The sequence below is a fragment of the Microcebus murinus genome, chromosome 15, assembly GCF_040939455.1.
Source record: "Microcebus murinus isolate Inina chromosome 15, M.murinus_Inina_mat1.0, whole genome shotgun sequence".
Lineage (NCBI taxonomy): Eukaryota > Metazoa > Chordata > Mammalia > Primates > Cheirogaleidae > Microcebus > Microcebus murinus.
This window is the reverse complement of record NC_134118.1, coordinates 76,626,309-76,640,858: the sequence shown is the minus strand read 5'-3', so window position 1 is coordinate 76,640,858 and position 14,550 is coordinate 76,626,309. Positions and strand designations below refer to the sequence as shown.

The following is a 14,550-nucleotide window of genomic DNA, read 5'->3' as shown; positions in this document are numbered from 1 at the left end:
GGCCAACTAAAAATATATAGGAAAAATTAGCCGGGCATGGTGGCGCATGCCTGTAGTCCCAGCTACTCGGGAGGCTGAGGCAGGAGGATCGCTTAAGCCCAGGAGTCTGAGGTTGCTGTGAGCCAGGCTGACGCCACGGCACTCTATGCCAGGAAATAAAAAATACTAAAATTTTTGTTAAGATTTGATATAATAAAAATGTGATGTTTTAAAAATTAATTAAATTTTAAATTTTAATCAAATTTTATTAATTTAAATTTATTTAAATAATTTAATTTAATTAATTAAATTAAAATTTAATTTTAAAATTAATTTAAATTAAAAATGTGATTAAAAATTGTATTTTCCTTGGCTGATGATCGTCTGGCCTCTACAGGTAAGTGGCCGGGATGTTCCGCTCCGAGTATCGGCCCCAGGGCAGGCCGGCGGCTCTGAGCGTGACCACCTGGTCTCAGCGTGCTGGGCGCGGGAACCGAACTCGCACGCGTGAACACGCAGCGGTGGCGGCGCGCGTGGCTCACCTGTTTGCTCGTGTCTGCTTCCTGCAGCCGTGTGCGGGGGCGAGATCCGCAAGCAGGAGGGGCAGATCCAGTCCCCCAACTACCCCGAGGACTACCGCCCCATGAAGGAGTGCGTGTGGAGGGTCACCGTGGCCGAGGGCTTCCACGTGGGGCTGACCTTCCAGGCCTTCGAGGTGAGGTCCCTGCGCGGCGCGTCCCCCTACTCGGCGCGGTGTCCGGGGGCCCTCGCTACCCGGCAGAGACGGAGAGCGGCCTTCGCCGCCGCGGGGCAAAGGATCCTATGAAACGTGACATCAAGAGGGAAGGGATTTTTTTTTTCCTCTTCCCTTTTGTCGCAGACGTTTTTAGGAAGATGAAAGTGAGTTTACGTTTCAGCTGTGCTGTGCGGGTCAGAGTGTTTGAAGTCCTGACGGCGGGGAGTTTTGACAGATGAACGCACACGCTCGCTGTGCAAGGCTGCCTGGAGGGTCCGTGCAATGACGGGAGACCTCGCCTCTCTTCTGACTCAGAGGTCGCAAGGCACATAGTCTCTCGTCAGGAGAATAATCCACTTTTCATCTTTTTTTTTTTTGGTTTTTTTACAATTGCACAGATAATTCTTTATATCAAAAATGGGGATTCAAGTATTCTCAGGAGCGTTTGACTTCCTCAGAGATACCTGTTGGTTCTGCGATGAAATGAAGGGCCAGGAGAAACCCAAGGCCAGCCACGGTTTCAGATCAAAGTCTGGGTCCAGGCCGAGTGCAGTGGCTCACGCCTGTGATCCCAGCACTCTGGGAGGCCGAGGGGGGCAGATGGCTCAAGGTCAGGAGTTCGAAACCAGCCTGAGCAAGAGCGAGACCCCGTCTCTACTATAAATAGAAAGAAATCAGCTAGACAACTAAAACTATATAGAAAAAATTAGCCGGGCATGGTGGCGCATGCCTGTAGGCCCAGCTACTCGGGAGGCTGAGGCAGGAGGATCGCTTGAGCCCAGGAGTGTGAGGTTGCTGTGAGCGAGGCTGACGCCACGGCACTCACTCTAGCCCGGGCAACAGAGCGAGACTCTGTCTCAAAAAAAAAGTCCAGTTCCAGGACTTCCAAGGCGGCTGATGGATCGTCTCTGTGGACGAGAGGAGCCGAGTTGGGGGTGAGAAGCCGAGAAGTGGGGGCGTTTGTTAGGAACCCTAGAATGTGTTTACATCAGAGCCAGTCTAGACACGGAGGTCCAGGGCGTAGCGGAAGGAACCGGAGGGGTAGCCGTGACGGGTCCCCGCAGGAGGTAAATGTGTAGACGCCGTGACTGGAGGTTGTTTCTCACCGATGAGAAGGCTGGCTCACCGTCCAGGTGGTCAGAAGGCAGAAGGGATTCCCGCCCCTGCCAGGGGGACCGAGTGCCGTGACCGCGCCCTGGTGTCTGCACCTGGCAGCAGGAGCCGGGGGCCCCGGCGTGAGCAGTGAGCACAGCCTCACACCCTCACCTGCACACCTGGGCTGTGTGCCTTTGGGACCTGTCCCTGTCCTCCCGCCTGCGCCACTCACCTTCCCCGACATAGTCCCCTTTACTACGAAAAATACGTGTTTTTTCCGCTTCGATCGCGATGTTGTGTTTTATGCTCTTGACCCCTTTTTGTGTTTTTGGAAACCTTGGTTCTGAGATCATTTGACTCGCAGTTGAATTTTGTTATTTTAATGGACCAATGCTCAAATAGGCCAGTTGATTGTCAACAGTGAGCTAAAGTCGGATAGAAAAATGCCACCCGCAGTTTAGACGAAAACAACTGGTTTGAAGAAAAACGGTCCACCCAGTGGCCATATATTGCTGTGTTTTGTGATGTTTCTAGAATTATAACTGTCTTTAATGTATGACTCAGTGTTTTCATGGAATTCTCCCATGACAAAAGCAATTCCAGAGGACGCTTGCGCCATGAGTCTAAAACCTGAGACGCAGGGAATTGCCGGCTTACTTGGTTTGCAGCTTTATTATTTTGATTTATCAGTATCGTAACAGTGGTATTCTCCAAAAATAGGGTAACGCAGAACGAATAGAAAGGATTTCCAGCTCAGACGCTCAGAGCCGTGCCTGGCGCGTAGCGGGCACTTAAGAATACCTGCGTGTCGCGTGAACAGGCGATCGCCGGGCCCCTGGGCAGGCGTTACCTCGCGGCCGGGCTGAGCACCTGTTGTTCGTCATCTCCGGCTTCCTGTCCGCTCTTCACTGTTCTTTATTTCCTGGCGTTTCTGCCTCCTCCGTTTATGTGCTGCGCATATTTCCATAGCTCACCGGCCTCTCCTCTTTTAGTGACCAAACCCAAGCGCGTGGTGGCTCCGCCTGGCGCCTAACCCCGCTCTGCCGCGGTTTGCTTCCGTGTTGTTGCAGTGCTTGCTTTCACTGTTCACCCACGGGACACCCGCGATTCCACGTTTTCTCCTGAAACCCCAGCCAGTCCGCCAGCGCACGGCAGGTGCTTTGCTACCACAGTGTCCCCGCTCTCGAAGACTTTACGGCTCGCTGCGCCCACCCTGCCCCCGCACGCGCCCGGGACTTGCGGCCAGTGCTTCCCCCCTCCCCCAACATGCAGATGCGGCCCCCACACGCAGCCGGGCGCACGCGGGCCTCCACGCTGCTTGTAGTCCCAGCTACTCGGGAGGCTGTGATCCCAGCACTCTGGGAGGCCGAGGCGGGCGGATCGCTCAAGGTCAGGAGTTCAGAACTAGCCTGAGCAAGAGTGAGACCCCGTCTCTACTATAAATAGAAAGAAATCAGCTAGCCAACTAAAACTATATAGAAAAAATTAGCGGGGCGTGGTGGCGTATGCTTGTAGTCCCAGCTACTCGGGAGGCTGAGGCAGGAGGGCGCACACGGGCCTCCACGCTGCTCTGCGTGGCAGTCAACACACCTCTGAGATAAAATCCAGGCGCGATGACCACGCACGGGGCATGCCCTGTCGGCCCTGGGTTCCGCCCCTGCCCTGTCCCTGTCGGTCCTCCGGGCTCCTCCTCTTCCTCACAAACTCCCGCCCACCCTGATCCCGAACCCCCCGCTGGTGCTCCTGTCTGGACGGCATTGCTTCCGCTCCTCTCCGTCTCCACCTCTCCGTCTCCACCTCTCCGTCTCCACACAGGTGTCTAATTGTCATCCTCTTGGAAGTCTGTGCTTGCCGCGCTGCTTTAAATATTGTCTCACCTACAGCTGTCTCCAAGCCATTCACTCTGCTTCATTTTGGTCCACTGCACTCACGACGGCTGGAATCTACGCCTCGGGTCTGTGTGTTTGCGTGGTTGTTGTCTGTCCGTCTCGCAGAGCGCGACCTCCACGGGGCCAAGCTGTTACCCGGGTTACCGACCACTCCACTGCCAGCACCTGTGGCTGCACGATCAGCATTGGACTGTAGAAGAGGTGAATGGACGGATGGATTGTATGGGAATGCGTGATGGTCAGCGGAGGAAAATTAGTGCACCCTTTCCTCGCTAAAGGTGTGTAAGTTTCCCTGCAAAGGGAAGCCACCCGAGTAGGTAAGGGAGAGGAGATGATGGAGGACCTGGTGTGTCACCTGACTGGGTTTAGATGAGAGATCCTGGCTTCTAGCATATTCGGAAATGACAAGGATTTGGAGGCGTCCTACCTGACACACCCTCTAACTCCTCCGTATGAGGAAACTGAGCTGGTGCCACTAACCTAGTGTCACACAGGTGCGTGATGAACAGCATCGAATCCAGGTACGGTCGATTCTGATCTAAGTTGCAAGTTTGCCTGCTGAGTTTTGCAAGCCTGAACCGAGTGCTTGTGGTGCTCTCTGGGGCGTGCACAGAGGAGCCCATCTTTGTCACCAACACGCACATGGCAGCTGTCATGTGCTTTCCTGAGAAGGCGTGGGTCACACAAGCCTCATCCAGGCATGAGCTATGACGCCACTGGGCATGAGCTCAGTGATGATGGATTGACAGTGTACACTACTATGTCTTTAAACAGGAATACACGTAAAACAAGGTTACATGTTGATTGGTTAACACCAACTTCGTGACTGCAATCTTGCAGCAACCTTTATCCTAGGAGCAGTGACTCAGTGTTTGCTAATTCAGGGTTCTCAGTGATGCTACAGAACATAACTACTGTGAACATCAAGAATTAGCTGCATGTATTAATAGTTTCTTATGTGTTCTCCTAGTCATTAGGTGGGTTAATTTGGTCAGTTATCTGTTTGCATCAGTTTATTTTTGTCTACATAATGTTTTCAGTATGCAGATTTTATATTTTATGTTGAAAATGTATGATTAAAATGTCTTCATTCTCAATGTTCTGTTGTTTTGTCTGACAAAGCAGTTTTTAATTGCTAATTCTAGTCTCTGCCTTTTTTCAAAAACTGTTTGTATTTTTTTTTCTTTTTTTATCTCTGTGTTGCCGGTGAGGTAGACTTGACATCATTCTTTGCAATCCACTGGGAAGAACTTACGTGCTGTCCATCATCCGTGCCTTCACGTGGGGGGTCGTGTCACGGCTGTGCCCTTCCTGGGGCTACTTGGGTTTTAACGTTAGGCAGAAACCAAGTCTGCGTCAGCACCTTGCAGGTGACACCCAGGCGTCTCTGAGCAAGAAGGGGCGCCGTTTGGAGGGTGATGGACGCTGGTACTTCTGTTATTATGCTGTCTGGGAAGTGCCATGGTCTGAATGTTTGCGTCCCTCCAAAATGTGTGTATTGAAATCTTATCCCCTAAGGTGATGACGTCAGGCAGGGGGGCCTTTGGGGAGTGATTAGGTCGTGCGGGGGTGGGGGGGGTCTCCTGAATGGGGCTAGTGTCCTGACCAGACAGGTGCAGGAGCTCTTGCCTTGTGAGGTGCGGTGAGCAGGCACCGTCCGCGAAGGGGCCTTCAGGAGACACTGAAGGTGCCGGTGCCTGGTCTTGGACCTCCAGCCTCCAGGACGTGAGAAATATGTTTCTGTTGTTTGTGAGATGCCCGCCTATGGTGTTTTCTCACACCATCTGCAACAGGCTAAGACAGGAAGCTTTTCCTTCTCCATGCATTGCGGGATCCACTGTTTCATGACGGGATACATTGTTTCATGATGGGATACATTGCTTCATGACGGGATGCATTGTTTCATAGCAGGATACATTGCTTCATGGTGGGATACATTGCTTCATGGTGGGATACATTGTTTCATGGCAGGCTGCATTGTTTCATAGCAGGATGCATTGTTTCAGGGTGGGCTATATTGTTTCATAGCAGGATGCATTGTTTCAGGGTGGGCTATATTGTTTCATAGCAGGATGCATTGTTTCGTGGTGGCCTATATTGTTTTGTAGCAGGATACATTGCTTCGTCGTGGGGTGCATTGTTTCATAGAAGGATACATTGTTTCATGGTGGGGCGCATTGTTTAGTGGCGGGACACATTGTTATGTAGTAGGATGCGTTGTTTCGTAGTGGGATACATTGTTTCCTGGCACGATACATTGTTCCGTAAGGAGGACACAGTGTCGTGAGTTCGTATGTAAGTGTAGAGCCCCTCCCAAGTGAATTTGGAAAGCCGTCCTCTGTTCAGCAGCAGAGTCGTTTGTAAGGAAGCTTCTAGCACTCCTATTTTATTTGAGAACTTCCAGCAGGCAGAAATACAGATGAGAACATGTTTGGGAGACTGGAAATGTTTATAGTAACAACTTCAAAGAAATGTCAATAAAGCAGAAAAGAAATGAAATAAATCTGGAGCTTACTTTTGTTTAAATTCAAATCCCCACATACATTAATTCAAGTAGGATTAAGTTTGATGTCCTTGTCAACGTTGCTGCACATTCTGATCTGGCGGTACTTCCCTTATGAGACCCACAGATGTTTAACGGCCTCTCATGGCTGTGAGCTGTAACTTTCTGAACTCTGTGCTTAAGTTTTTATGCTGGTACTTGGTAGATTGCCTGTCTCAAAGTAATCCTTTAAATCCCTTAAATATTTTTTATTAGTTTACGATAAGTAGACTAGTCTTTGTGAATGAACTAAGAAGTTGAGATAAGGAGGTTTTAATTAGCTAACGATTTTCTGCTAGCTGTGTACTATTTTTGGGTGCTCAGCTGAGAGTATTGGTAAATGACTATAACAGAAAAGAGTTAAGCAGCTCTTTGTGAATTATGGTTTAGGCTATAATTATATCTGAAAGATTAGGCCTTGTTAGTTTAAATAAACTTGCCCAAGATCGCATACCTGGGAGCTCTGTGATTGAAACCAAGGCAGGGTCTGTGCATTTATGTCACTGTGTCCTGCTAGCAAACAGAGGCGTTGGGGTTTTATCTTGGCATTGATTCTTCCCTTTTATAACTTTGCATGTGCACGTTGTGTTGTTTGATCACTTCTGTCAGTCAGGGATATGTCTGTTTACTCACCGCTGTTTACATACTATGGCCAGGTAATATGCACTTGATAGAATGTGCATATTATCTCACCATAGCAAGTTGTCAATAAAATTATTAAATGCATGAGTAAATGCAAAATACTTATGTCATAGAGGGGAAAAAAAAGTGAAGTGACAGCATTTAAATAAATGATTCACATGAAAATAAACCTAAGCAAGACTTATGCTGTTGATTTTGACACTTTGAGCATATTTTTCTCCCTATTTTTAGCTGTAATTATCTGTGTATTATTATACTATTAGTTTAATATTAAATATTACTGAAATGTTATGAAATAAATATATAATTAAAGATAGTTATCTATGTATTAAACTTTTCCCTTTTTCATTCAAAATTTCTTTTGTTCATAGCATTAGCCTTTACTAGATTTTTTCATTCATCATAGTTTTCTTTAACATTTTCCTCAAAAGCAAAACACTTTGCTTTAACATTGCTCCAAGTGTCTATCATTTTAAATGATATTAGGTATGAAGGTTGTGTCAATTTTATTGCATTAATCATATCTGATTGCATAGGTTGTATTTTAAAGCTACATTGTAACAGTCATGGGGGTATTTTTTTATTATAGTAAAATATACGTCATATCAAATTTACCATTTTAACCATTTTTTAAGTGTACAGTTCAGTAGTGTTTTTAGTCCATTCATGGTTGTGCAGCCAGTCTCCGGATCTCTTTTCCATCTTGCAGAGCTGAACTCTATACCCATTAAACAGCAATGCCCTGCACCCCTCTGCCCTGGTGTCTGGCAACCGTCATTCTTTGTCTCTACAAGTCCGACTACTTCTAGGTACCTCCAATAAGTGAATCATGCAGGATTTATCCTTTTTGCGACTGGCTTATTTCCTTGGCATAGTGCCTTCAAGCTTCACTCATGTTGTAGCATGTATCAGAATTCCACTTGAAGGCTGAAGAGCATTTTTATTGCATGTAAACACCGCATTTTGTTTGTCCTTTCTTCTGTCAAGAACACCTGGGTTGCTCCCGCCTCTTGGCTATTGGGAGTGATGCCGCTGTGAGCACAGCTGTCTCTGCGAGGCAACGCTTTCATTTCTTTTGGGTATTTACCCAGAGGGGTGTTGCTGGGTCACGTGGTATTATAATTCTCTTTTTAATTTTTTAGGGAGCGTGAATTTTACTGAACCTATTATCTAGAAATTTTGGAGTTTTGAGTTTTTTTTGTGTGTGTGTGTGTGTGAGACAGAGTCTCACTCTGTTGCCTGGGCTACAGTGCCATGGTGTCAGCCTCGCTCACAGCAACCTCAAATTCCTGAGCTCAAGCGATCCTCCTGCCTCAGCCTCCCAAGTAGCTGGGACTACAGGCAGGTGCCACCACGCCCGGCTAATTTTTACTATTTTTAGTTGGCCAACTAATTTCTTTCTATTTTTAGTAGAGACGTGGTCTCTCTCTCTTGCTCAGGCTGGTCTCGAACTCCTGAGCTCAAGCGATCCTCCCGCCTCGGCCTCCCAGAGTGCTAGGATTACAGGCGTGAGCCACCGCGCCCGGCCTTGAGAGCTTTTTATAAACAATTTGGCACTGCAGTAGATGTTTGTGCAATGCTACATTTATTTGGACATTTGGCTATAAACTAAACCACATGCCGGGTCCTGAGGCCTGCGTCTGCCCCCAGACGGGTCTCCCTCAGGGCTGGCGCTCCCCACATGCACGGACCGTAAGCTCTGCACAGGCGGGCAGTTTCAGAGTGACAGGTTGACCGCCTTTGGTTAAATTTAATTTATTTTAGTTGTTTTAAATAGAAATCCCTCACTTTTCCAATGCTTCCTGCCCACTCTGCAATTAAAGACATGGGCCCTCACTTAGTGATGAAGTGTAACACTAATCTCTCTGGCCAGTCTCTGTGCTCGTTCTTGCTTCTCTGTGCATTGGGATCTACTTCCAATGCCATTCGGATATCAGTTTTCCAAAAAATGTCCAGAGCTTACTGTCACTTCCGCCATATTCTTTCTTACGTATCAGTTCTGTTTATGTCATGATAAACTTGCCACATTGATTTACGGCTTATGCTCTAATTACCTTGAAGTCTGTAATAAATCAGCATCCAGCAGTATCCAAACATATTTGTGATGTGTAATTGTGCGTGGCATCATGTTTAGCTCCCAGCCCTTTGAACTCAGCCCTGCTTTAACTCAGGAAGAAACTGCTCTTTCTTTCTTTCCCTCTTTGCTTCCTTCCTTCCTTTTTTTTTTTTTTTTCTTAAAGTCATTGACCTTGATGTTCTTTTTCTCATGGAGCATAAGGTCACTGGCTTAACTATGTCAGTGGACCTGATTCACATTTTAGCTTCAACCGTATTTTATTTCTATCCGTTCCGTATATTGACTGGTGAAGTAGTTTGATACAGTGGGAGAAAGTGACACGAATAAAATAACTCAAACTTTGGTTCGTGCTTACTGTTACTACTTCTGTGTAGACCTAGTTGCTGAAATATTTATAATTAACTATACTTAATGGTTATAATTAACACACATAGAGAAGATTCATTGTGCAGGTATAATTGCCCTTAAGGTTAAACTGAAAAAATATGTGACCCAAGACCGTTCAGGTCATTGGTAACACATGTAGGATTCCTGTTGCGAACAGATAATGTATTTCTGAATATCGTGAATTCGTGTGGATGAGGCACGTATTATTTTCTAGGCAACTCGACAACTCTAGCATTTACGGTGTGAGAATCCAGTGTATATTTCTATTTTGTTACCTGAAAAGCAGGTGCATAATATTTAATATGTAAATAATACATAATTGATAAAGAGGTACTAGCGGTGGAATTCATCCTAAAATTAGTTATTTTTACCCATGAAATGTTTACGCTTTGTGTACCTTATAAAATATTTAAACCTCCAATTTTTATTAAATAACTAGTGAACATACTGTGAATTAAAATTTAAAGTGCTTCTCTGCCCAGACTTTCACCAGTCATTTTAATTCTGGATTTTTTTTTTTTTTTGGCTCTGCTTACTAAAGAGTTACTAATTGTCATTTAATTTGCTTATAACTTTTCTATTTTTAATTTATTTCATGTCATAGGTAATATGCCGACGTAACAAGCTTTGAGGGAGGCACATCTTGCAAAGGAGTGTGAAAACTCCATCCTCACGCTGGACTACACAAGGATCTAGTTTTCTTTTAAAAGACAGTTAACTTCTAGCTATGCTTTTTAAAAATATGTTTGCAGGCCATTATTCTGTCTTCTTGGGAGACATTTCTGTTCATTTTCATTGCCCATTTCTTGATGGGGTTGTTTGATTTTTTTCTTGTTAATTCTTTTGCATTCTAGATATATGGTCCTGGGAACACTGGTAATATTTTTACTGGTAATACTGTTAATAATCTTTAACAAAGTTGTCCAAACATTTTATTAAAAATACCAGACACCTCCCAGAAGGGGCCAGTAATTTGCCTCTTGCTATAAAAGCTATCTTTTCTCAGGTTTCAGCCAATTTTCTTTCTCTTTCTTCTCACACTAATGACTCTAAAAACTGTATTTTCTTTAGGTACATAATAAAAAAAGGATTTCTAGTTGTAAAAAAAAAAAAGAAAGACAGTTAACTTCAGTAATTTGCATCTTGCTATAAAGGCCATCTTTTCTCAGGTTTCGGCCAATTTTCTTTCTCATTCTTCTCACGCTAATGATTCTAAAAACTGTATTTTCTTTGGATACATTAAAAAAAAAAAAAGGATTTCCAGTTGTCAAAAAAAAAAAAGAAAGAAAGTCAGTTAACTTCTGTTGACCCTGACTCGTGTGGACGCAGTTTTCCGTCGGCCTTTTTTTCTTTCTTGGCTGCTCTAGCAGAATGATGTTGTTCTTTGCTCAGGTGTGGTGTGGCCGTGACGGTCACACTCGCGAGAAATGCTGGTGTGTCGATTAAGATACAAGCGACCCTTCGTGTTGTGGAGCAGCAGCAGCGCCCAGAACACGTGCGTCTTCCTGCAGAGGGCGTTCTGTTCGGGAGCGAGACGCACGGTCACGAGTCTTTACCCGTTGCAGGTCGAAAGGCACGACAGCTGTGCCTACGACTACCTGGAAGTTCGAGACGGGGCCGGGGAGGACAGCCCGCTGATAGGACGCTTCTGCGGCTACGACAGGCCGGAAGACATCCGCTCCTCCTCCAACGCCCTGTGGGTGAAGTTTGTCTCCGACGGGACGGTGAACAAGGCCGGCTTCGCTGCCAACTTCTTCAAAGGTGATTCGAAATGGCTTGCCGGTGTGGGACTTCCTCTGCCGGGAACGAGGGGCATTTATCCCCCAGTTAAGGGAGACCTGGGGAAAGTTGTATTGAAAGTTGGAGTTGGCACGAGGGCATTTCGGTGGGTTTTGACGGGAGCGCTGTCGGTGGAATACCAGAGTTCGTAGTTCCGTAGCCCGGGGCGGAACCACGGGAGGGTACTCTGCCGCCTGCGTGCTTTGTTTTGAACGAGATAGTCAAAATAGCAAGACCAAGGAAGGGTTGTACAGACTGGGAGAAACTACGGAGTTCATTAAATTATTTCCAGGTGGCAGCAGCATTTCTAAACTAGCACTGACCGGTCCCCAGGCACCAGGGACCGGTTTCAGGGCAGACAGTTTTTCTTCCCTTTTTCTTTTTTTTTCTTTTTGAGACAGAGTCTCACTTTGTTGCCCAGGCTAGAGTGAGTGCCGTGGCGTCAGCCTAGCTCACAGCAACCTCAAACTCCTGGGCTCGAGCGATCCTTCTGCCTCAGCCTCCCGGGTAGCTGGGACTACAGGCATGCGCCACCATGCCCGGCTAATTTTTTATATATATATCAGTTGGCCAATTAATTTCTTTGTATTTATAGTAGAGACGGGGTCTCACTCTTGCTCAGGCTGGTTTTGAACTCCTGACCTTGAGCAATCCGCCCGCCTCGGCCTCCCAAGAGCTAGGATTACAGGCGTGAGCCACAGCGCCCGGCCGTTTTCTTCCCTTTTTCTTATAATTTTTCTTCCAAACTGGGAGAGTTTGGAGGCAGGAGCTCAGGCGGGGATGCCAATGACGGGGGTAGCTGTGAGTATCGAGAAAGCTTCACACGCCTGCCTGACTGGCACGGAAGACGGTTTTTCCTCTGCAGACTGGGCCCGGCCTGCAGCCCACGGCTGCAGAGTAGCTCTCGCCCACGTCGGATGTAAGTTTGCGACCTCCTTAGCAGAGTGTCTGCCTGTGATGTCTGACATGTCTCTTTGACAAAGAATTATGACCGATTAGCTTTCACTTTGAATTCCGTAGTTACACTTTAGTTTATTCTCATGCCCCGTGTTTGGTGTGTATTACCGAAGGCAAAAGAAAGCAGTTTTAGTGCAAATAGTAACGTCAACTATGCATTTAGGAAATTCGTAGGCACTCGTATATCATTATAGAATGCAATTTTTTTTTATAGGAAGAAAAAACAAAATTGTCCTTTACCTTGATTTTTGTAGATGACATGGTATAGACTAGGATAAAGGATTCAGTTGTGTGAGTGTCAAAATTCAGAGTGACAGATATGGAAATATTTCCCTGCTGTGAAGAAGAGCACTGTGATGTGTTTTCCCTGGGGGTGTTTAGGTATTCGCCACAGAAACTGAAAGGTGGACAAACTTGGCACCTTTACTACATGTATTAAAATGTACATTAACTTGTTTAGCATTTGCTGTACATGTCATATTTCACGGCAGAAGAAACATGCTGTCAAGCTCCTTCATGTGATACTTGTATATTGAATTATCAGCAATGCTAACTGTTTTGCAGGTGCATGATTTCTCCAGAGGGTGCTAACTACTTGCCTAACTTACTTAGGTTTTCCCTGAAAAGTGAGACTATGGAGTGCACTGCCATATAAACTTTAATCATGAAATCATATGACATGATAATACTCTTGACATATGACAAAAATCATAAAATTTTTAAAAGTAGAATGTATTTTAACATATATTTTGTATATTTTCATGTTTCCATATACAATTATATAGTATATATGCTACTTATGAAAATATGAGGTTGTTATATTTTATGGACCAAAATGCCTGTATAAGAAACATAATGTTTTCAATTTAAAGAGATCCAGTCAATTTCTGCATTTTAATCATAAAATCATATGACATAATATTGACATATGACAAAAATCACAAAATTTTAAAAAGTAGCATATGTTTTAATATATATTTTATACATTTTCATGTTTCCATATACAATTATACATATAGTATTTACGAAAATATGAGGTTATTATATTTTATGGACCAAAATGCCTGTATAAGAAACATAATGTTTTCAATTTAAAGAGGTCCAGTCAATTTCTGCATTACATTTCTTTTTAATTTTATTTCCCACGATCTATTTCTTAGTAATGGCATTTCTTTAAAAAGCATTTTTGGGGATGGATATATCTGGAAAACGGTGCTGTGAAATCAGGTGAAATCATGCTTTTTTTCAGTAAGTTTGTTTATTTCTTTTCCGGAAAATCTCTGGGCTTTCGTGGCGCCCGTTGACCTCAGACTCACAGATCTCAGGCGCTGGGTCTGAGACCGGCTGACCTTAGCAGGTCCGGCCGCGGTCTCCCGTTTCCCCTTGGTTCTGCTCCGAGCCGCGGCGACCTGGATTCCTGCATATGCATTAGGGGCTTACATGTTGCTCCTGCTCGTCCGCTGAAGCCGTGAATTGTCTCCATCGTGAATTGTATCCACGGCCACTGAGCGCCGTGTCTTTAAGAAAAGATTCCCAGGCTTGTGCACGAAAGCTAAATGGCTGTTCTGTGACTGTCACCCTCTCCGCAGAGGAGGACGAGTGCGCCAAGCCGGACCGCGGCGGCTGCGAGCAGCGCTGCCTCAACACGCTGGGCAGCTACCAGTGCGCCTGCGAGCCCGGCTACGAGCTGGGCCCCGACAGGAGGGGCTGCGAAGGTAGGGGGTCATGCTGCCCGGCCCGGCCCTGTCCCTCCTTCCACGTGTCCTCCTCCTCTCGCCCTGCCTCCGTCCCCACCCTGTCCCCCGTGTGGACAGCGACCTCTGTCCTCGGCTGGGAAGGCTCAGTTCACAGTCACGGCCGATGTGGGACCTCCCCAACCCTGACCTAGAGTCGGCCCCTCCTCCTCTGGTCGTCAGGCCGCCTCGCTTAGATGTTGACGGATGGATGGATGGATGAATGGACGGACAGACGGACGGTCGGATGGATGGATGGGTAGATGGATGGATGGACGGACGGACGGATGGATGGGTAGATGGATAGATGGATGGATGGATAGGTGGATGGATGGATGAATGGATGGGTGGATGGATGGGTGGGTGGATGGATGGATGGATGGATGTGTGGGTGGATGGATGGATGGATAGGTGGATGGATAGATGGATGGATGGGTGGATGGATGGGTGGATGGGTGGATGGATGGGTGGATGGATGGGTGGATGGATGGATGGATGGATGGGTGGATAGATGGATGGATGGGTAGATGGACAGATGGATGGATGGGTAGATGGATAGATGGGTGGATGGATGATAGATGGATGGATGTATAGATGGATAGATGGATGGATGGATAGATGGATGGATGGGTAGATGGATAGATGGATGGATGGATGGATGGATGGGTGGATTGATGGATCAGTGGATGGGTAGATGGATGGATGGATTAATGGATAGGTGGATGGATGGATGG

General features: G+C 46.2%; 1 protein-coding gene and 1 pseudogene across 1 annotated transcript in view; one reads left to right on the top strand and one right to left on the bottom strand.

The window, feature by feature from the left end:
* The window catches only part of TLL1 (tolloid like 1), a 180,635-nt gene that overhangs the window by 128,554 nt on the left and 37,531 nt on the right, over nucleotides 1-14,550 (top strand). Inside the window, exons 12-14 of the mRNA XM_020280268.2 lie at nucleotides 549-694; nucleotides 10,913-11,108; nucleotides 13,673-13,798. Coding sequence (XP_020135857.2) covers nucleotides 549-694; nucleotides 10,913-11,108; nucleotides 13,673-13,798 — 468 coding nt within the window. The remainder of the gene's footprint in view (nucleotides 1-548; nucleotides 695-10,912; nucleotides 11,109-13,672; nucleotides 13,799-14,550) is intronic.
* On the bottom strand, nucleotides 9,944-10,039 carry LOC142876829 (uncharacterized; annotated as a pseudogene).